The sequence below is a fragment of the Marmota monax genome, unplaced genomic scaffold (assembly GCF_021218885.2).
Source record: "Marmota monax isolate L192 unplaced genomic scaffold, Marmota_monax_Labrador192_F-V1.1 WCK01_AAM20220418_F8-fsc00021, whole genome shotgun sequence".
In the NCBI taxonomy this organism is placed as follows: Eukaryota; Metazoa; Chordata; class Mammalia; order Rodentia; family Sciuridae; genus Marmota; species Marmota monax.
The window spans coordinates 23,344,498-23,367,957 of record NW_026695228.1 but is presented as its reverse complement, the minus strand read 5'-3'; the positions used below and the strand labels follow the sequence as shown (position 1 = coordinate 23,367,957).

The 23,460-nt window shown below is 47.1% G+C and overlaps 1 protein-coding gene across 2 annotated transcripts; it reads left to right on the top strand.

The window, feature by feature from the left end:
• Positions 1-596: 596 nt before the first annotated feature.
• On the top strand, positions 597-14,623 carry LOC124087675 (adhesion G protein-coupled receptor E2-like). 2 transcript variants are annotated; one of them, XM_058576591.1, is made up of 9 exons: positions 597-652; positions 827-946; positions 7,207-7,353; positions 7,617-7,694; positions 8,103-8,280; positions 10,856-10,963; positions 11,305-11,528; positions 11,733-11,912; positions 14,201-14,623. In XM_058576591.1, the coding sequence occupies exons 3-9, from the start codon at positions 7,207-7,209 to the stop codon at positions 14,207-14,209; spliced, it is 924 nt and encodes a 307-aa protein (XP_058432574.1). In that variant the 5' UTR covers positions 597-652; positions 827-946; the 3' UTR covers positions 14,210-14,623. The 2 variants fall into 2 exon arrangements, with proteins under 2 accessions (XP_058432574.1, XP_058432575.1); XM_058576592.1 differs by lacking the exons at positions 597-652; positions 827-946 and having other exon boundaries at positions 7,222-7,353; positions 7,458-7,694.
• Positions 14,624-23,460: the final 8,837 nt, after the last annotated feature.

Here is a 23,460-nt window from a genome sequence, read left to right as displayed (position 1 = left end):
TGTTGGGGGGTAATAGGGCACCACAGGGTCCCAGGACAGGCCGTGGGGCTGACAGTGGTGGTACAGATGTGGCTCTCAGGTGCTCCAACCACAGCTGCAGGCCAGGTGGCTGGTGTAGTGTGTGTCCCAGGAAGGGGACAGGGCCAGAGCACCTGAGAGACCAGGTAGGGGACCTGAGAGAACATCTGGCCCTGACCCTCCCTTCCTACCTAAAGGTCAGCGATGGTGGTAAACACCCTGACACACTGGGGTTTGTTCCCACGTGACCCTAGGACGTGGGTGTCATCTTGTCCCCATTCCACAGAAAGGGAAACTGAGGCAGGCAGTGAGGCAGCCTGCCTGTGCTCCAGGGTCTAAACCAGGGCCACCAGGCTCCAGTCCCCCACCCACAGGCCAGGAGAGCCACGGCTGGAGCCCAGAGCTTGCCAGGCTCAGCCCCCTTCCCATCCCCCAAAACCTCTGGGAGGCACCACCTGGGCTCACTCTGCAGAGTTGACCAGGTCCGAGCCCAGGAGGGTCCACAGCCCCTGCCCTCCAGTGCATCACCTCCGGCCTCCTCTGCCTGCTGGGCCGCTGACCCGCCCTCTCTGTGTCACAGGGCTGCTGTGTGTCCTGCTGAGTCTCTCCAGAGCTGGAGCCTGGGACTTTCAGCGTGAGTGTGTGGGGAGCAGCCTGTCCACAGCCAGAGCCTGGGAGGGGCCCTGCACCCACAGTCCAGGGAGGAGAGGCCTGATCAGGGAGGCTCTGGGCATCTCCCCACCTCCTGGGACCTCCTCTGGGACCACATTGGCCCCTCCCAGCCTCAGACCAGTCTGTGCCCCCACAGCCTGTGCCCCCTGGTGCCCTCTCAACTCGGAATGTGTCAACGCCACCGCCTGTCGCTGCAAGCCGGGGTTTGCCTCTTCATCTACAGAGATCTTCACTGACCCCCTGGAGATCTGTGAAGGTAAAGAGGATGGGGGAGGGGCCGAGCCACATCAGAGTTTGCAGGTGCCCACTTGCCAGTGGGGTCATGGGTAATGGTCAAGGGCTGAGCCTTTGACCTTGAGGCCATCATCAAAGACAGAAAAGAGAAAGGAAAGAGTAAGATGGCAGAGAGACCAGGGAATTGCATGGCTTCCTGCACAGAAAGGACCTGGGCCCCAGGAGTTGGTCTCAGCCTGCCCTTAGGTCTGGGGAGGGTGACACTGAGCTTATAGCCCACACTTTACCTTGGCATTGTCCCCTGGGGACAATGTCCAATTGTCCAATTGCCCCCTTTGGACAATTGTCTAAACTGGGGGTGTTAGTCAGAGGACTGTGTTGAGAGATCAGACTGTGTGGACTTCAGCAATGGCTTGGCCCAGCATAGCCTCAGCAGTGCATCCCAGGATTCTGTCCAAAAGATACTAACTCAACATCAGACCCCATGCTGGAGGGTCAGGTAGGGGACAGGAGTCTCTTTCCTAAGAGACCACACACCTTTGGGAGGTGACCCTATTATGTTGCAGACATCAGCGAATGTTTGTTGCCCCGGAAAGTGTCCTGTGGATATTTTGCTGACTGCCACAATGTGCAGGGGAGCTACTACTGCACGTGCTCCCCAGGATTTGAGCTCCTTTCTGGGGCAAAAAACGTTTAGTAATGCGAGTGAGAACACATATCAAGGTAAGGCCCACCCTGCCCCATGCAGTTCAGGGCACCAGAGCTGATCTGGGGACAACGCCCAGTTATATTCTCAGCACCTGGACTCTGAGATGGGGCAGCTGTGCGTGCACCCATCACCAGCATGAGAGGTAGGGGAGGGTCAGGGCACTCTGGGACCAGCTGCTTGGCCCCATTCTGATAGCTCTGCCTGTGACGATGGCCAGGGTGCTTATCAGGAAACCCTGTGGACATGTGAGATGTGACAACATCATTGTTGTTTTCTGTTTTAAAAAATGCCAGGCACCAGTAGCCTGTGCCTGTGATCTCAGTTATTTGGGAGGCTGAGGCAGGAGGATCAGTAGAGCCCAGGAGTCCAACCCAGCCTGGGAAACATCCCTAGGGGGGAAAAGTGGGAGAGAGAGAGAAAAAAAAGAAAAAGAAAACCACAGGAAGGAGCCCCTATCTTCTAAAGCTACAAACAAAGGTAAAGGCTGGGGTGCAGCTCCCGTGCAAAAGTGTTGCCTGGCATGAGCAGGGCCCTGGGCTCCCTCCCCAGCACTGCAGAAAAATCAAAACCAAAACCAGAGTTTGCTTTGCTCTTGGTTCACTGTGTGACTTCAGACAAGTCACCTCACCTCTCTGTGCTTCAGTGTGTCCATCTGCAGAAGGGGAGTCCTGGGACTTGGCCGAAGCTCAGTGGTAGAGCACTTGTCTAACAGATGTGAGTCCTTCAGTGAGTCCCCAGCTCCAAGGAAAGAAAGGGGGAGAGGGGAGAGTCATAAGGAGGGGAATGAGATCCAAAGGCACTGAGCAGGTCCCAGCTTCCAGAACAGGCTGTTAGCGATGGCTTCTGAGCTAAACAGGGCCTAGGCCCCACGAGCTGTGCTCACCTGCCTTTAGGTCTGGGCGGGGGGTGGGGGAGAGGAGCTTCCAGCCCACGCCTAGCTCAGCATTGTCCCCTGAGTCCAGATTCAGGGGTGTCAGCCAGAGAACTGGGACAGAGGTATCCTGTGGCACACAGGGGCCAAGGCCCTGGTTGACACAGGTGGTGCCCACTCCAGGCCACTGTCCCACCAGCACAGAGAGGGAGGGTGGTGTGAAGGCCAAATCAGAGGTAGGGATGAGCTCCCTGGGTCCAAAGCCTGGAATGGCCACCCGTGAGCAGCATGGGATCAGCAAAACCACTTCCTCTCTTGGAGCCCTCCTTGTACCTGCCCCCAGGAGCCTGGAGCCCCAGAGATCCCATGAGATGGTGGCTCTCAGTGGCTCGTTACTGGGGAACCCAGGGAGCTGGGGCGGAGGCTGAGCCCAGGATGAGGGGGAAATGTGGGAGTTGGGTGGAAGGTCCCCTGGGAGTGCTGCTGCACCTCATTCCCAGCTGTCCCCACACGACCACACCCCACCTGGTCCTCTCCACCTATGGCACACCTCTGCAGCCATTGCTACCAGCTGGGAACAAGGGAGGAGACTGTGATCGTCCCATGGGGGCTGGACAGGGGCCCTTAGGGTGCATCAGCCCCTGTCCTGGCCCGTCCTGCTGTTGATCCACACAGCCCGGATGAGGGGTCCCAACAGGGCATCCTCAGGTGCAAAACTTGGTCCAGGGAGACCAGAAGCCCTCCCTGCCTCATCCTGACCCCAGGAATCCTCTGGGCTCCGGGAATCTTTGGCCCCTTTCTGGGACACCCAGGGCCGTCTGCCATGAGCTGTCACTCACTCCTGTCTTGGGTTCTCTGAGGCTGCTGTGTTGGCCATTCACCTCAGGCCTCTGTGCTGTGGGTCCCTGTGGCACTCAAAGGGGACCTGCTTCCTGAGCATGTTCCCCTCACGTTTAGAGACCAGGAGAGATAAGAAGCCAGGAAACACCCCCAGGCCTCAGCTGGGAGCTGCTTCCAGAAGCTTCCTCATTTCTTGCCTGTGGTCATCTCTGATAAGGGAAATTTTAATAAAACCTGCATCCATAAAACTTATCATTTTAACCACGTTCCAGTATACTAGTTCTGTGGCACTGAGGGCATTCCTGTTACACAGGCATCTCAGTCATCCCTCTCCAGGAATATATTCCTGTTTTTTTTCTGTATTTATTTAATTGACAAATAAAAATATTGTACATATTGATCAGGTACAGAAGGATATTTTGAAACATGTATGCACACTGGGATGGCTAAATGGAGCTGATTAGCATATGCAATGCCTCAGGTGCTGATTTTTGTGGTAAGAACACTTCAAATCTAATCCCTTAGTGATTTTCAAGAATATAGAACATTGGCCAGACCCAGTGGTGCACACCTGGGATCCAGCAGCTCAGGAGGCTGAGACAGGAGGATCTTAAGTTCAAAGCCAGCCTCAGCAACTTAGCAAGCAAGGCCCTAAACAATTTGGTGAGACCCTGCCTCAAAATAAAAATTGAAAGGGCTGGGGATGTGGCTCAGTAGTAGAGTATACTGTCTTCAATCCCTGGTACCAAAAATAAATAAATATGAACAATAGATCTTTTGAATTTAGCTCCTCCTACCTGAAGTTTTGTGCCTTGGGTGCACATCTCTCCAACCCCCTCCTGTTGCCCTGACCCCTGGGAAACACCATGCTACCCTCTCCTTCCAGGAGTTTGACTGTACAGGTCCCATGTGGAGGTGACATCGTGTGGTATTTGTCCTTCTGTTCCTGGCTTATTTCACTTAACATAATGTCCTCCAGGTTCACCTGTGTTGTTGTCATTGACAGAGTTTCCTCCCCTTTTAAGGCTGAATAGGACCCCACTGTGGGTGGGTGTTCTAATTCATCCTGCTGTGGATGGATGGACACCTCGGTTGACTCCAGAGCGTGGCTATTGTGAATAGTGCTACAACATGAAGCATGCACGTCTCTCTACTGATAGATAAAGGTCAGATCAATATTCTGATCTGGTTTCCTTTGCGTGCAAACTGAGAAGAAGGATTTCTGGATCCCATGCAGTTCTATTTTTAATATCTGAGGACCGTCCCCACTGCCTTCCATCATAGTGGGGCTCACTTACATTCCCAGCCATGGTGGGCACATCGTTCTTTGCTCTGACTGCTGGCCAACTGTGTGCCCATCCGGCTTCCCCAACAGCCACCCAGCAGGTGTGAGGTGACGTTTCACTACAGTTCATTTCTAGTACCCTGAGGATTCTCAATGGCGGGGGATTTCTCCTGGGCCTCTGGGCCCTTCTCCTGTTGTCCTTTGAGAAGCGTCTGTTCAGGTCACTTGCCCATTTGCAGATGGGGTGAGCGGGTTTCTTACTGCTGAGTTGCTTGATCAAGCTCCTCATGATACTTTGCATATTAACACCTAATAAGATGCGTGGCTTGTGAGTGTGCCTCCCGTTCCCTGAGTTGTCCCTCACTCTGTCCACTGTTTCCTTTGCTTTTCAAAAGCTGTTAGTTGGCTATAATCCCCTTGGTCCATTTGTATTTTGCTTCCTGTGCCTTGGGTCCCGTCCAAACCATCACTGACAGGCCACCATCACGCAGCTCTCCCCTGTGCTGTCCGCTAAGCAGCTGGGCAGCTCCAATCTGACCTTCACTATTTAATCTGAGGTGATTTTGTGTGGTGTGAGGGGAGGGTCTGATGTCCTTCTGGTTGGCATGTCCAGACTTTTACTGAAGAGTCCTTCCCATTGTGCGCTCTTGACACCTTCATCAACAATCAGCTGGAAATACGTGGGTTTCACTGGGCTGTCTGTTCTGCTCCGTGGCTGTGTGTGTCCCCATACAGAACCACACTGTGTTGTCACTACAGTTTCCCAGCAGATTCTGAGGTCAAGTCATGGGATGTGCCCAGCTTTGCTCTGTTTCTGAGCACCTGGCTTTATCCTCAGGTGTTAATTTGAGTGTCATTCTGGGAAGCCCTTGGCCATGATCTCCCATGCCCCACTGCTTAGGCATCAAGAGTGGCCATCACTGCCACCTTCTCCCTGAGCGTAGACCACCTGTAGGACCCCAGTGGTGCAAAGATTCCTAGAGGGGAGGGTCCAGGGAATGGCTGGGCCTCCCTCTGCCACTCCAGGATGGAGAGGAGATGTAGATCCCTTGCCAGGCCCCACCGTGGCACAGAATCTGAACCCACATGTCTTTGGGCTCTGCTCCAGAGAGCAGAGTGGTCCTGGGACTTCCAGAGCAGCCCGGCTCAGGAGGTCCACCTGGGGTCTTAGGTCTGTGTGTGTCTCACAGCAGGGTCAGCCTGAGCACCAGGGCCTATTCCCTGAGAGAAAGGACAACATTGGGAGGTGAGCCTTTGACCTGTCATGTTGCAGACATCACCAAATGAGGGCCATGAGAGTGCCCCGTGGGAAATCTGCAGACAGCCAGGTCATGGAGGGCACAATTGCTGCACGCACAGCCCAGGCTGTGTGCCCATTTCTGGAGCCAAGAATCCTTTATTAATGAGAGGAGAACAGCTGCAAGGTAGGCCCTTCCCCCACCACCCCATCATCAGGGTTGAGGTTGCCAGACCCTTTCCTGTGACATCTAGATGGCAGAACCCTGGTTACAGGAGTGTTGCCCTGGTGTGAGGCAGGTGTGCATGTACCTGTCACCCAGCACAGTAGCAGGGTAGCATGAATGCCAGGGGCCAGCTCTGCATTGGCTGCCTGGGTCTAAAAACTGCCTGTGCCACCTGTTAGCTGCATGTTATTAGTCAAGTCACTACCTCTCTTTGAACTTGGTCTACCCATCTGTATCATGAAGGCGATCATAACAGTGCCTACCTCCTGTGTCTTCCAGGAGGATTATGAAAATTACAAGTGCCTGCAATAGAGCCTGGCACATGGTGGGTGCTGGACTCATCTTATGTGTTTAAAAGATGAGCACATCTGCACCCATTTAAGGAGCTTCCCAGAGGGTTTGGGTCTTCCTGGAGGCCATGTCCCTGCCATTCAGAAGAAAGCTAGTTCCACACAACTTGCTCTGGACCTTGCCATGGTCGGGCCTGACAACGTGATTCCCAGGATGAGTAACTTTCACGCATGAGCAGGATTTGCATCCTTCCAGGGCAAGGTGGTTAGGCAAAGAAATCTGCTTCCACCATCCATGGGGCCAGGTGGAATCCAGCAGTGGGTGGGAAGGAGCCAGGACCCATCCCGGGAGATGCTAGCGCCAAGTACACAGAGGGAAAAGGGAAGGTGCATGAATGTAGGAGGTACACAGGGCTAAACAGGGGATCAAGGGGACTCTGAGGACACAAGGTCCCTATGGGTGCACATTGTGCCATGTGTATATACCTTGGCCAAAGGATCCTGGGGGCTGTATGGAAAGACCAGGGTCCTGGGAAAGGAATTGGTGTTCTGACCGGAGGCTCCTGAGGGACCTGGGAAGCAGCAAAAAAATAACTGGGGTGACATGTTTCTGCAGCCTCACAACCTGCATCAGTACAGAGAAGGCATGGGTTGCATCAGGCCCCTCACACACTTCTTGTCACACATGCAAGGGTGTAGGTCGCTAGGTGGCAGCACCGCAGCCCAGGCAGGGCACTAATGGGGGAAAAGGGGGTGGAGCTCAGATGGCAGAGAGCACTGGTCCTGGCTTCAGTGGGAACCAACCCCTCTCTCTATGTCCCCAGATGTGGACGAGTGCAGCTCCGGGCAGCATAAGTGCCACCACTCCACCACCTGCACCAACACCTGGGGGTGGTACTGGTGCTACTGCCTCCCAGGCTGGGAGCCAATTCCTGGGAGCATCAATGGCATGTACAACAACATCTGCAAAGGTACCCGGCCCGCCCTGACCCCAGAACCTCCTCCACCCCACACATGAGCACACATGCCCATACACACATGCTCTTCCTAATGCAGAACTATCCTGTCCCTGCAGTCAAGCCCTTCTTCACCTGGTCTCTGCCCCCTGGAGTCCACAGCCAGGTGAGCCACCCGAGCCAGGACACAGAGTTGGGAATTCCTGGGGCAGAACCCTGTCCACCCTTTGGCCCTGAGCATCCCACCCACCTGTGACCCACTCATCTCACCTCCCCAGAGTCTCTCCCGCTTCATTGACAGAGTCAACAATCTGCAAAAGAATTTAAAGTCAGCCATGGCCAAGGACACCATCCAGGTAAGGGCAGGATCCAGGGGAAGCTATTGGAGACCTCCCATAGAGGGAGAGGAGTAGCTTTGGTCTAGGGGGAGGGGAATAGGCCCAGGCACAGTGGGGTACTGCTCTGACCTGGCCACTCTCCCAGGACATGTGGAAGAGTACACTGGGAGCCACACACACTGTTGGACGCCCACGTGCACTGTCTATCCTCTTGCTCTCATCCTGGTCTTTGGGTTTTGTCATCCTTGACAGTCACAAACCAGGGCTGACCTCTGAGGAGCAAGGACCACCCAGGGAGTCCCAAACCATGCTCTCTCTATCCCCAACTGGACAGTGTCTGGGTCTGTTCTCTGGGGCTTAGTGGTCAAGCTTTTCGTGTGGTCCTTCTGGCCCAAGTCCATCTGCTCTGTGCCCCCATCCCTCCAGGGGATCATGCAGGAGGTGGATGAGCTGCTGGAGACCCCTGGGGACCTGGAGAACCTGCCCCCCTCACAGAAGCACTGCATGGCCACTCACCTGCTGACAGGCCTGGAGAGTGCCCTGAGACACCTGAGCAGGGGTCTGCCTGAGGGGACAGCAACCTTCAATTATTCTGCAGGCACACGTAAGTCCCTGGGTCTGCACCAGCCCCTGTTCCTAGCCTCATCCTCTTCTGATCCCACTAGAGCTGAGTGGCCACACTGTACCTCAGCGTGACTCACATAAATAATCACAACAGTGAAAAAGGCATAAAACCAAAAATAGTACACATGTAGGTAGCAAAATAGAAACAGATTCAGACAACAAATGTGGAAGTATGCAAATGAATCTTTTTTTAAGTATGCTTTGTTTCATTGTGGTAAAATTCACATAACATAAAATTCACCATTTAATTTCACCACTCATCATTCATCAAAAAATAAATATGTAAATAAAATCCACCAGTTATACATTTCAGTGGAATCAAGAACCTTCACAAACTGATGCAGCCATTACCTTCATTACTAAGACATTTTTCTCTAAAATTAAACACAGTCCCTTCTCAGCTTTCATCCCTCATTCCTCCCCTCCCCCAAACCTGGCATCCACTCACCTGCTTGTTGTCTTAAAGGAGCTGCCTACTCCATATTTAGTGTAAAGCAAAGTAGTACCTGTCCATCTAGCTTCTTTCACCTAGAATAATGCTGTTGAACATGGCATAGCATCACTCCATTCCTCTTCACAGTTGAGTATTATTCCATCCTATATGTGTTGAGTTGACCCACTCAGCCACTGATGAACATTTGGGTTGGTCCCACCTTTTGGCTGTTGTAAATAGTGCTGCAAAGATATTGATATATAAGTGTTTGTTGGAATAACTATTTGCAATTCTTGGAGTATCTACCGTAGAGTAGACTTGCTAGGTACCATGGTAATTCTGGGTTCAATTTTGGGGGGAACCAGAAGACTGTTTGCAAAGTGGCTGTATTACTGTATATTATACCAGAGGGGTGCAAAGCCTTGGAAAAAAAGTGTTACTTCTGATTAATTTGGTTTTATCACGTCCATTATAGTGCATGGGAGGAGATGTCTCATTGCCTCTTTGAGTTGCATCTCCCTGTTGACTGCTGATGGTTAGCATTTTTCATGTGCTTCTGGGCCATTTGTGTATCTTTTTGGAGAAATGTCTGTTGAGATCCTTTGTGCATTTGTGATAGGGTTGGTCCTTTGGTTCTTGAGTTGTAAGAGCTTTTCATCTACTTTGACAAGAGACCATTATGAGATGTGCAACTTGGAAATGCTTTCTCAATCCTATGGATTATCTTTTCACATCTGTGATAATTGTTTCACTTTAAAGTCAGATGTTTTGAATTTTGAGGACGTCTACTTTATCTACTTTCTCCTTCATTGCTGTACATTCAGTGTCATATATAAAAATCCATTGCCAAATCCAAGGTCTTCTTATGGGCTTCAGTTCTGAGATTGAGGCCTTTGTTCTATTTTGAGTTAATCTGTGTGTGTGTGTGTGAGGTAGGGTCGCTCTTCCTTCTTTTTTCCTGGATATCCAGTAATTCCTCATCAATCATTGAAGAGACTGTTCTTATGCCATTGAATAATCTTGGTCCCCAGGCTGAAAACCAATTGACCACAGAGGTGTAGGTTTATTTCTGGGCTCACCTTTCCCTCTGTCTTCATGCCAGTACCACTCTGCTTTGGGCTCTGCTCATTTGCTGTCAGTTCTGAAATCAGGAAGTGTGAGTCCTCCACCTTTGTTGCTCTTTCCAGCCATGCTTTAACTACTTGGAACTCTTGCAATGCTGTGTTAATTTTAAGGTGAGTTTTCAATTTAAGCAAATTATAATGTTAATCAGCTGTTGGGACATGGATAGGGATGACATTGACCCTGTAGATCTCTTTGGAGAGTGTCTCCATCTTACCAATATAATGTTTCCCAATCCATGAACATAAGGTGTCTTTCCCTTCATTTAGGGTCTCCTTTCAAAACCCTCTATAGTTCTCTAAGTACAAGTCCTGAGTTTCTTAGTTAAATTGATTCCTAATATTTTGTTACAGATTGTGTTCATAAGCAATAAAGTCTCTTATTTTCTTTCCTTGTGATGTATTTATCTGCTTTGTGCATCAGAGTAATATTGGCCTCCAGGAATCACCAGGTGGTGTCCCCTCTTATGTTATTTGAAAGAGTTTAAAAAGAATTCATGTTCATTCTTCCCTAAATGGTGGGTGAATTTCACAATCAAAACCATCTGATTTCAGATGCTTCAATCCCTTTACCCGTGATAGGTCTCTTCAGATTTTCTACTTCTTCTTGAGTCATTTTTAGTAGTTTCTGCATCCCTAAGAATTTGTCCATTTCATGTAAGTTTTCTTATTTGTTGGTGCAAAGTTGCTCCTACTGTTAAAATGATTCATAACTTCAGATTTCATATACAAATGTGTATGCACTCATGTACATACACTATATATATATATATATATATATATATATATATATATACACACACACATATATGAAATCTGAGGTTACAAAATATTATAAACATATATTTGTGTCTTTTATACACTTGAATATATGTGTGATTATAGTAAATGGGAAGATCAACAAATACATGTATATCATGAGACATATGTGTACATATACAATATTCACGTATACACATATATATTCCTAACATAACTCTTCTTATTCCTACACCTCATAGAACTGTCCATAAAGGTGCAGAAGCGAGGAGATGGCAATGTCACCTTGAGTCTGAACCAGGCAAACATGCAGCTGAACTGGAATCTGGCACAGAAATCTGCTCACAGAGGTAACATCTGAGATGGGGAAAAGGTGGGATATCCATCTTCACACAAGTACCATACTGTTTGGAAGAGGCCTCAGGGTGGGAAAGATGCCCAAGGATGTGAAAAAATACAGAATTAAAGACTAAAGGGTGATGTGGGTGGGAAGAGGTCACTAGAAGAGCGTCCAAAGGGGAGGTTCTGGGGAGTGATGAGGCCACATTCTGTTGTGTGCACATGTGAATGTGGAGCAGCAAGTCCCACTATTATGTATCATTATAATACAACAATTCAAAAGGAGGAGAGGCCATCTAAGGAGGAGGCCCTAGAGGAGACCCTGAGACTCACCCATGGCCTCGTCCTGCAGGCCCTTCTGTGGTGGGCTTGGTCTCCACCCCAGGGATGGACAAGCTGCTGGCTGAGGCTCCCCTGGTCCTGGAGCCTGAGAAGCACGTGGCTCTCCATGGGACACCCAAGGACTCGCTGCTGAGGGTCTCACATGTCCTGCTCTCGGATGTCATCTCAGCCTTTTTGAGAAGCAAAAACACCCAGAACCTCAGATCTCCAGTTACCTTCACCTTCTCCCATCCTGTGAGTGGGAGGTGGGGGACCATGATGTGGGAAGATCCACAGGCCCAGGCACACCCTTGTTATCCGTCTTAAACTTGAAATTCAGTGAGTTTCCCCACAAGTGCCCCCCCATCCAGGAAACTCAACCCTTCCCAAGCCAGCTCTAAGGGGTCAGAATCTCCAAGCAAAAAAAGACCAGCTCACACCTCTGTGCTGTTCCTACAGCTGGTGTCCTCTGAGCCAAAGCGTGAAGTGCTCTGTGTCTTTTGGGACCATGGCCAGAATGGATGTGGTCACTGGGCCACTGCAGGCTGCAAGACATTGGGCACCAGAGACGGCAGCACCACCTGCCACTGTACCCGCCTCAGCAGCCATGCAATCCTCATGGCCAGCTACGATGTGCAGGTGAGAGTCTGCCTTCATCATCTATTCCTGCAAAACAGTTTTATGCAAATGTCGCTGCTTAAGTGAAACAAATTTGTTACCTCACATTTCTGAGGGACAGCAACCCAGCACAGGGGGAGATAGGTTCCTTGCACAGGGTCTTACAAGGCTGAAATAATTGCATTGGCCAGGGCTGCAGTCTCACCTGGGACTCATTGCCCTCCTCCCAACTCCCTGGTTACAGGCAGAATACAGTTCCCTTCTCTTAGCAGCTTTCAGCAGGGGAAAACACACCTTTCCTAAGAACCACCCACATTTCTTCCCATATGATGCTGTAGGCCTTCTTCACCAGGCCTCTGCCCCTTGAAGTCAACAGCCAGGTGAGCGCCCCAGTAAAGTCAGGGAGGTGGGAATCCTACCATGGCCGGTATCCACCCCTTAGCCCTCAGCTTCCCATCCACACATGACCCCACATCTCACCTCCCCAGAGTCTCTCCCATTTCTTTGACAAAGGCAACAATCTGCACAGGGATTTCAAGCCAATTGAGGCCAAGGACACTATCCAGGTAAGGGCAGGATCCAGAGGAAGCAGGGGAGACCTCCCATAGAAGGAGAGGAGCAGCTGTGGTCTGAGGGAAGGGGGACAGGCCCAAGCACAGTGGGGTCCTGCTCTGAGCTGGCCACTCTCCCAGGGCAGGTGGAAGAGGACACTGGGAGCCACACATACTTTTGGATGCCCAAGAACACTGTCTGTCCTCTTGCTCTCATCCTGGTCTTAGGGTATGGATGTCTGTGGGGTCATTATTTTCTCTATCACACCAATTACATAGGTTGGCTTTCTCTCTCATGGAGCCATCAAAATCTGCCTCATGTTCTAGATAATTGAATAGATTCACCACCCCCTCCCTCCTCCACAGCCCCTAGGAATGATATACACATTGAGGAAAAGAAACATCAACTTTTTGTCTGGAAAATAGGAAGCCATCAGATGGGGAAATTCAGGTGTTTCTACCATCTTGGGCACTGGACTGCTGTGTTGGTTCCCTGATGTCATTTTATCTTCCAGTGTCTCCTTAAACTGGGTATCTCCAGGGTTTGAGTTGTTGGAGTATCTTCCTCTCATTTTGGAATCCCTTCCTTGGCTCATTTAATAAAAACAAAACATTTGTCTTGTAATCAGTTCTGAATAATTTTCTGAAGCACAGCATTCATAAGGCTCGAGTGAGGTTGCCCCTGTAAAACAGTAGAAGTGTGCTGAGCTTCCACAGATGCAGGAATAAATAACTCCCTGGGGACGGGGAAGATATGGAAAGAGAGAATTCAACACTCCTTCCTTTAATAGTAGGTGATGGGCAATAGATAACAATGGCAGCCTTTCCTTAATGTTCTTCCTGCTCTCAGACAGAAGCCAACACACACCCTAGAGTGGGGAGATCAGATCCATCTTTTTTTTTTTTTGGCAGAGAGGTACCAGGGATTGAACTCAGGGGCACTCAACCACTGACCCACATCCCAACCCTACACTGTATTTTATTTAGAGACAGGGTCTACTGAGTTGCTTAGCGCCTCACGGTTGCTGAGAATGACTTTGAGCTCATGATCCTCCAGCTTCAGCCTCTCAAGCTGCTGGGATTACAGACATGGACCACTATACCTAGTTCAGATCCATCTTTTGAAAGATACATTTTTTGTGTGTATTTGCAGCACATTTACCTGCTCTTATCTTCTGTAACTTAAGGGTTAGGAAATGTAGGAAGATGAGACTTCTGAGAAAGACCAAAATCAGCAAAAGTAAATCCAATGTAGTTTGTTGATCAAGCCCTAAGAAATCCATCAGGCAAGACAATTTTGTGATTGATATCTTCCTTTGAAATTTGTGTGTGTGTGTGTGTGTGTGTGTGTGTGCGAGAGAGAGAGAGAGAGAGAGAGAGAGAGAGAGAGAGAGAGATTAAACCCCATAAACATATATGATTATTATTTGCTGACTAAACATTTCAAAAACTAGGGAGCAGGATGCTGACTAAGATCTGCCAGTGGTCATACCCCAGGCACAACAGGTTTAAGAGATATAATTTTAAAATTCCCTGTGTATATTTGAGGTGTGCCACATGAATATAGGATACATACAGAAAATAAAATGGATACTGTAATAAGGCAAATTAACTTATCCATCATCTCATATTCCTTTTTTTTAAACCAAGCAATTAAAATCTATTTATATAACAAATTTTTCTTTCCTTTTTTAAACAGAACTTATAAGTTACTTTTCTACAAACTTATAAGTCATTTTTAAATAATTACCATTCCAGACTGATTAGAAAGACTGTCTGAGCTACAGCCTCCTTCCCCATGGACAATCTGAACCGCCACTGGGTCACTTTTTAGCCATTAGGACAGGACAAAGACTCTGTGCTGTGTGTTTCAAGAAATCCATGGTGTTGGCCATGTGAAGGGATTCTTGGAGGACATGATCGAAAGAAATTCAACTCCTGGAGAACCTGAAATGTGTCCATGCCCCACCTGGTGCTGAGCAAACTTAACATCCAGATACCATCTGCAGCCCAATTCCTCAGTTTCTCTGTTAAACATTCTTCTACTGCCCCCCCACTTCCTATGAGGCCTCTTCCATGCAAAAATTCTAGAAGCAAGAAAACCAGCCTCCCAGGATGCTCACATCCACAACATTTAAAAGGATTTGAATGTGCTCTAAACTCTTTAACAAAAAAAGAAGAAGAAGAAGAAGAAGAAGAAGAAGAAGAAGAAGAAGAAGAAGAAGAAGGAGAAGAAAAGAAAACATAAAAGGTTTGTATGGAAATATTGTGGTGTCTGCAAGGAAGATGGCATGCCCTATGTGGGATTTGGAAATTTCAGGATGTGGAAGGCTCCCAAGAATGCCATCTTCCACTTAAATCTTTCATAGTGGTGAAGCCGTGGCCAAATTGCCAAGAAAATAGATCCCTGGATAATGTCATGACAGATGTGTTAGTGAAATCAGAAAGAGGAGATAAGACTGAGCAGACAGGGAGATGGGCCTGGGTCACTTCCTGGGCAGTGAGTACAAACAGCACCTGCAGATATTTGCTAAGAAACTTACAAAAAGGCTATTTTTAAGTCAGAACCTATGTGACTCTGGTCCTTGCCTCTGCAAGGAAGAAAAAAATCCCTGATTGATATTTTCACTGGACTAAAGGCTGCATGGACACTGTGTGCCATGCCCAGCAGTGGGTAGGGAGTTGACTTCCTGAAACTTCTAGATCTATATAAACCCCTACACAATAACCACACTTCAGTGTCCTACTCTGGGACCCCTCCCTCTTGAGGAGCCCTGCTTTCTATTATTCTAATAAATCCTGTTGCTTTGCTCTCACTCTTGTGTCCATAGAAGTTCATTCCTTAAATTTATGAGAGAAAGAACCCAACTCCATTCTCTGTGCTACATTAGTAATAATACTGTTATCATTCTGAAAATAATTTAAATCAGAATTTTTACCTTAAATAAAATCCATTAAATATGTTCATCCTCTTAATTTTCTAAGTAAAATGAAGATACATATTTTTCCATATGCGGAATATTTATCTCAGGGTCATGAGTTTTCGAATGAATTTCTGCTTTTGACATTTTTTAAGCCTTTAGGCAATGGAATAGATCACTTTTGCAATAGGAAATATCCAATGCTGTCTCAAGGATCATCAATGCCTCTGTTCACCACAACATCACAAAGCACTGGGTAAGAAAGAGGTTAGGAAATACACAGGCAGGTTAGGCATAAATACAATGATAGAATTGTTTCTTTGGACCTTGTTAATTATACTGTCACAGTAATCAGTGAGAAGAACATAAAACATGGAAATCTTACATCTCCCACCAAACTCATGTCTGTTTACTCCCCTGTTTGAAATGGGCCCAATGAATCAAGGGCAGTTTTGGGGGTGAGGAAAAATCATTTACTGAGCTGACAGTGGGCTAGCAGCCTAAAAGACTGCCTTAACTCAGCAGACACTTGAGCTCCTTTCAATATTCAAGTGGGGGGAAAGAAGAGGGTTAGGTTAGGAAATAACAGGTGACAAGACTTCTAGACATCTCTCCAATGGCCTGGACATCTAGACATCTCTCCAATGGGCCCACGCTGGCCACCTGTTGATCATGGAGCTCCTGTAAATCCTGAAAATGTCTTAGTTATGCTTATCTTGGTATCATCAGCCTTGAAGGGGGAAGTGAGAGATTAGGGAGGTTTCAGATAAATCATATTTGTGCTGCTAGTTTGGGAAAACATTCCTGAAAAGATGGATTCGCCTACATGCAGAGTGGAGCAGAAACAGTCTCATCAGTGGTCAGGGCAGCAAAGGGGGTGGACACGATATGGAGGCAGAGATGCTGAGGCAGTTCACAGCTGCACAGGCCCAGGAGAAGCGCTGTTGACAGAAGAGCTCAAGCCCCTAAAAGGCAGCACCAGCCACTGTTACCACACCACATGGATCACCCTCACTGACATGGTATTGAGGGGTACCACGTGAATATAGGATACATACAGTGGAAAAAACAACTGAAGAGGGCTCTGTATGCTTCAATTTCCATGAACAGGAAGTGAAAACTTATGGTGGTAGAAGTCAGAGCAGTGGTGACCTCTGGGGACAGGGCTTACAGACTGGGTTGGTGTCCAAGGGAAACTTCTGCAGAGATGAAGTATTTACTTTTTGATGGGGTAGTAGCCAGTGTAGACACACATAAAACTCATCAAGGTTCACACTAAGACTTATGAAATTTGTTGTAAATCATCCCTCAAATAAGAGTATTATAAAACATAAAAAACACAGTGAGAAGACACACAAATGAACACGATGCTGAGTCAGAGCACCATGAGAAATTCACTCCCTGTCCCTTACCCGGTGGCCTCGAGTACTCCCCTCAACTTACTGAGCCCCAGCTTCCACGTTTGATGGGGGTGAACACAGGACCCACCTCAATGCATTGCTGAGGAGACTTAAGAGATGCAGCGCCTCCGGCAGAGGCTGCAGTCTATTAATAGCAGGCTCTAAGGACAAGTGGCTGTCACAGGGTGTAGGCCTGAATGGTCACCCTTTAGGGGAAAATGGCCAGTTTATAAAAGTAATCAGAGAGCCAAGCAAAATTACTGATGGCCTTTGACTATGTGCAGAATTATGTAATCACAGAACAAGGGATAAGAATCATAGACAATTTGCTGAGAAAAGATTCCATAAAGACTGGGACTGACACTAAAAGGAAATATTAGCAAGAGTGTATAGTGGGGAGGTATGGATAAAATACATGCACAAAAAATAGTAAATATGAAGAGGAGGAGGGACAAATATTTCTGTCAAATCAGAGGAAAGTATTAAAGATAAAATGTAAATGTTGATTTGCTAAAGGAGCTCAACCTAATATCCCTCTCATTCAAGGCACTGAGAATGTCGCCTGTTGACAATTTCCAACCCTTATGCCCCTTTTGCCTCCCAGAGCTGGTGCTCACCAGGTCTGCCTGAACTCACCTAAACAGGTCTCTTGGAAGACTCCTCTCTCAGGGCTCCACAGCTCCACTCTTTGCTCCCAGGGGGACAACATACTGGGTTTGCCTAGTTCATCTCCTGCTTGTGGGAAAGAAGATGCCCAAGTTGGGTAAACCATGCCCTACCATGACCCAAATGTAGACTGACACCCCAAAGTCCTTGAGGTTCTAGAAATTCATGCCTGAATCCTGAGGGACACAGCTAAGGTCTTTCACTAATGAAAAGAATCCCAACCTCCTCACTGGGACATAAAGGAAAGGGGGATCCCTGGTCCCAAAACCAGGACCAGGCTCAGAGATATACTTGAGAATCCTGGAAGCTTTTAATCATGGAGAGAGAAAGCAGAGGACAAACATTCACCTCCATGGGGAGGCCACTGGAAGCATCATGAGGACATCCTGACCAGTCTGTCTGCCTCTGGATCTCCCAGACCTCTGTTCAATTTGTTGAACCCAGTTGCTTGGAAGCAATTCTATGGACCGTGGTTGCATTCTCCTTGCAATTTTGGATTTCCTAACTTACTACTTTCTTATATTTTTCTCTAGTAATTGCAGATAGACTTCTTTACCTTTGGGAAAATACAAAGGTGAATAGAGCAGATGAAGTCTCTGCTCATCTGTATTTGGTTTTATCAGGTCATAGACTGACAACAGAGAGATAAATGTGTTATAACACAATGCCCCAGCCATGGGAAGGGGACAAAGGACAGGAGGGTCATGACATGTGGATGGGTTTGTGGAGAACAGCTGGGGAGACCTCTGTTGGTTGGCTGAAGGCCAGAACCAGAGCCAGAGTACACCTGTGGGCTTAGTTAAAAAAAATTAACATCCAAACCTGAAGAATAACAAAGAAAAGATGCCACATGAGAGAAGTGAGGAAGAGGACTCCTCAGCCACCAGGTCTAAACCAACTGGTCAAGAAGACCTGGAAGAGGCACAGGAAAAACAAGAGGTCCTCTTTCATAAACCATGACAAGATTCTGTTGTACTTTTATGGACTCTTTTCTGAATTGTTAATTTATTCCCCTTTGTCATTTTATCTTTGGATCATTTCTATATCACTTTGAAACCATAAAGAGATCTCTATTTTTTACTTTGGATGTGTTTATTTCTGCTCCTTTCTTATTTTTCTGGGTGCCCAGGAGACAGACTGGGCTGGAATGCTGCTAGAACCAAGGGAGCGGTTTCCTCCTGTTGGTCTCTCAGGGACCCTGAGCTGATTACCTCTCCCCTCCCACCCCGTGTCCATTTCATCCCACTACTTTCCTGTCTATTGACATCTTTCTCCATATGTGTGTTTCTTTAAATGCAGGGTGTAATCTAGCAAAATGTAACAATATTTGCCCTGTGTTTATTTGTCCAGGGGAGGCTTACAAAATGAACGTTCTGGCTGCCATTTCTACATTAGGAGAAAGATAATTTGTTCTGGCCAGCTTGCATTGAGTACATTAGGAGTCTAACAGTGTGGTGTGAAGGTCAGAGGCCACAGGGGTGACAGTGTGATGTATGTGCATGTGTGCCAACCTCAAGGCAGGGCACTGGGACTCAGATAGCCAGGGTGATGGTCATAGAACATAGATCAACTCAACACTGGCTGAGAAGCACTTGTTTGTTCTTAACAATAGCAACCTATTCTTGCAACATTGATATAATATTGAATTAATGAGAACAAACATGAAAGACATAGAAAGTACTTGTAGCACGATACCATTATAAAATACTGTGCATCCTATGAAATACTTAAACTAACGGAGTTAGTTGTCTACAGGAAGTCGACAGGAATTATGGAGTGAGAAGGTAATGGGGGATGGACTAGAAAAGAATACTGTGCCAATGCAGAGAACATTTATGATGTGCATAGGATTGTACTCATGTGTTTGCATAAAAGTGTAAAAGCATGTGTGTATGCACAATATAGAAAGAAAAGCTTTAAAATAGCCTGAGATTTTATAGAACAGAGAATGGCAGCATAGATTGAATTAGTACAAGTATATGCTTTTGTCTTTAAGGCATGAGATTATGGGTTTTATTTCTGTCTTAAAAGTTTATTTAATACCCAGACATCAATTTATTCATTATGTTTTGGTTTTTGTTTTCTTTTGCAGGGCCAGGTCTCAAGCCCAAGGCCTTGTGTATGCTATGCAAGTTCTCTACAATTGAACTACAACTTTAGCCCAAATTGATACACAATACCTGTACATGTTAACAGGATACAGTGTGAGAAATCAGTATATGTATTCAAAATGCAATATTCAAATCAGAGTAATCAGCATTTCCTTCTCCTTCAATATTTATCAATTTTCAATGTTGGGAAACTTCTAATTTCTCTCTTCTAATTCTTTATAAGAATATGTAATCAAAAGATTGTCAACTGTTTTGAAGTAATTTTATATTTTCCTATATATAATTATGGCTATAAATATAGAGAATGAGATGAGCTGCAGTCATTATCCTGTGAACATGAGGATTTATGGCTCTTATGTAAGTGTGTGTTGGTGCCCACCAACAACCTCCTCCTGACTCTCCTGCACACTTCCTCCCCTCTACTGAACACACATTCTACTTTCACTATTTAATTTGTTGATTTTATCATTTTTATTTGTATATATTCGATGTGCATATTAATTAGACTCATACATTTTTCAGTAGAAGCAAAAAGCTCACACTGATTGAAACAAAATTGAATGAAAAACTAAAAGAAAAGTTATGAAATATTAATGATTTAATAATACCCACCCAGGTTCCTAACTCAGGAATAAACTGTCAAAATGTCATAAATATTAAAATATGAATGAAATCCTCTACAATGCACAGTGGTATCATTGTTGAAAATCTGAATTGGTTTTATAAAAAGGTAAGTGTATCCTAATATACACAATATAGATAGGAAGAGCTTTAATCAAATGGGAAGGAAGCTGGAATGCCTTCCCAGGGAGGGCTGAAGCCAACACCTCTCTGAGAAATGTACCTAATCACAAAAAGCTAAGGGTCACAATAAGCAACAACAGACATTTGAAAACAAGTTGGAAATACACATAAAACATGATCCACAAGCACCAAAGATGCCCAAGAACTGTGAAGCAAGAACTCACTAGTAAAGAATACCAATTGCTGGGCTCTTTCAGAAATAAAGTGGGAACATAATCCAATTGATATATTGGACTACACAAAGTTCATAAATTTTCACACATTCCCCACAATATCTCTATACACACCTGAAACAAATAAACTAAAAGGCAAACAGGGAGTTTGGGGTGGGGGAACTCCAATACTTTATAAGAATGCATAAGAAAATTGGAAAAATTCACCTGCATCTCCAGGGAGACAGTTTGCAATACAGAGTAACTGTCTACCAACCCACACAAATGTGCAGCCTCAAAGATATTGCAAAGTAAGGCTCTTAGGCATATCTGTATTCAGGTGTGACATGATGCTTTTCCATGTGAATATCAAAGAGAGAGACAATACTATCAGAAGTGTGTCCATGAACTTCTGTTGCAAGATAATACTTGCAAGATCCTTAATATGGATCCTTGCCAACAATACACAAACATAATCAAATATTTCTCATTGGAAGCAAACACATTTTTTAAAATCCCTAATCTAACTTCTTGACCCTCCACAGTTGAAGCCTATTCCTCTACCCCCTTCATTGCAAACATTCTTGGATCTCTGTTCTTTCTCTGGAAGCTCTGGACACCTCCCTCCCATCTTCTCTTCAGCCACTATAAGCACCACTTAATGGTCAGCAGAGAACCCTGTGTTAGTGCAACATTCAGTTCTCTGGAAGTGTTATGAATCAATGCAGCCTGTGAATAAAACATCCATCAGGACAGCAAGCAGCCACAGCAGCCCTGCTGTGGGTTAGCTCAGCCTGGCTCTCCCCTGACCTCAGCTAAAGAGTCTTGGGTTTGGTTCTCTCTGCTGCTCTCCTGCAGTGTCCACTGAGCTCTCAGACCCACCTGGAGACCAGCTCTGAGAGGAAGGTCTCTCTGTGAAAGTTCAAAGTCCTGCCTGGGTGGGCTTGATGGTGACTGAAGCTCTGTCCCCAGAAAACACACCAGGAAGGAGTCAAGTGCTGGGCTCCTGGGCAGACTGAAGACCTCAAAGACACCTCCACAACCTGTCCAGCACAGAGCTGTGCACTGAGGGACCACATCAGAGCAGAGAGCCACAGCTCCTTATATCTGGTCATTAGCTCATTTCCCTCTTATTCCACCAAGGGACACTGGCCTAGAAAGACAGAATATTCTTCCTGCTGATTCTCTGTTCCCAGGAGACACATTTATAACCCAGGGAACCTAGTTTTCATTGCTCCTCCATGGACCCACCTGCCTTCCAGAGGTCCTGCCTCCTGGCACTCCATCATTGCTTTGACGGAAAGTGTTTTCTGAGTCTCAGGCTGATGAGCTCATCTTTGTTGGGAGTCGCCCCAGCTCCAAAGACTAACTTCCCCATCCCTCAAGAAGAGCTGTCCAATGGTGAGCCCTGCTGGCTCACACGATCCTTACCCACCAATCAGACTACCTTGCTGGCACACATGATCCTTACCCACCAATCAGACTACCTTGCTGACACACATGATCCTTACCCACCAATCAGACTAGCCCTGCTGAGTCACATGATCCTTACCCACCAATCAGACTAGCCCTGATGGCTCACATGATCCTTACCCACCAATCAGAAAGCATCCCATGCCAACTGTCAAACCCTTCAACCATTAAACTGTCATAACTGTCAAACCACCCCCGGCTCTATAAATATGCAGAGCTTTTCCTCAATAAACGAGCATTTTCTCCATCGACGAGCCTTGTTCGGTCTTTCACAGGTAATGCATCTGCCCTTTCATAGGTGGAAACAAGAAAAAGGAAGATGACTGGCAAGTAGAAGAGGGATTGCTAGGCACCTGGGAAGGGTGGGAGCAGGTAGAGGAATGGATGGACTTGATCAGTGGACAATGTTTGCATGGGTGGAAATATCACAGTGAATCCCATTAATTTAGACAATTAGTATGTGTGTATGATAATAATAAAATAGATGTTTCATTTTCTCATCACATGAAATGATGCATTGGTGAAGTAATGAAATTGTTAATTAACTAGATTGAGATTTTGTATCATGTATATGCATCAAAATTTCACATTGTGGCAGAAGATGGCCGCTGCGTACGGGGTTGCTGAAGTACTGAGCGTGATGCTCAGAACAGCGGCTTTAATAGAGATTTCGCACAGTCTGTTAGAGCTCCTTTCACCGTTAATCTGTAGTGGACCACTTTGCCAAGCAGCAGGAAGAACAAAGAGATCGAAAAAGAGACGCTTGGCTCCCGGATGCTTGGCTGCTCAGAGCCGCGGGCACTTTGCTCCCATCTGCTTCCTCTTTCGCTTCGCTCCGGGCAGAGAAGCTGAGTGTGTAATCAGCAGTGGATTGTAAGTACCCGAGGCAAAGAAAGCTCAGTGCGCCCCGCCTTTTTTTGTTCTTTTTTTTTGAATATTTTTTATATAGGGAGAGTTTGTGGATTGGGATTGTTGGCGGGGCTGTGGTTTCTGTGCCGAAAATCCACTCTGTGGGAGCCACCATTTGCTTTCTGCTCACTGTCTTGATGGCTCTGTATACATTGTCCGGCAGCCGCACCTAGAGGTTGGAGCTGGGCTGCGTGCCGAGCCCTGTCCTCCGAAGGCTGGACTGCAGCCTTGAGCGCCTCGGTGGCCTGTTCGCCGCTGCACCTTCGGGCAGAGCCTGCTCTGGGGTCGTTCTGCACCCCCTGCCAGGGGACCCGTGCTCCGGAAGAGGGGGATGGAGAGCCACGGCGGCAGCTGCTTTTTCCAGGGGCCGGGCACCGGGCTGAAGAGCGTGGAGGCCAGGGTGGCTCTGCTACGATAACAGATGAGCACAGCGCCCGTCAGCGCGGCCCAGAGACGGAGGCGACGGTGGCAGGGTTTCATTTCTAGAAATCTGGACTGGAAACAGAAGCAGCAGTTTGTATAATCCCAAGAACTTGCTTATGCCAGGAAGCTGTAAGGGCAACATGAATATCATTGAGGAGA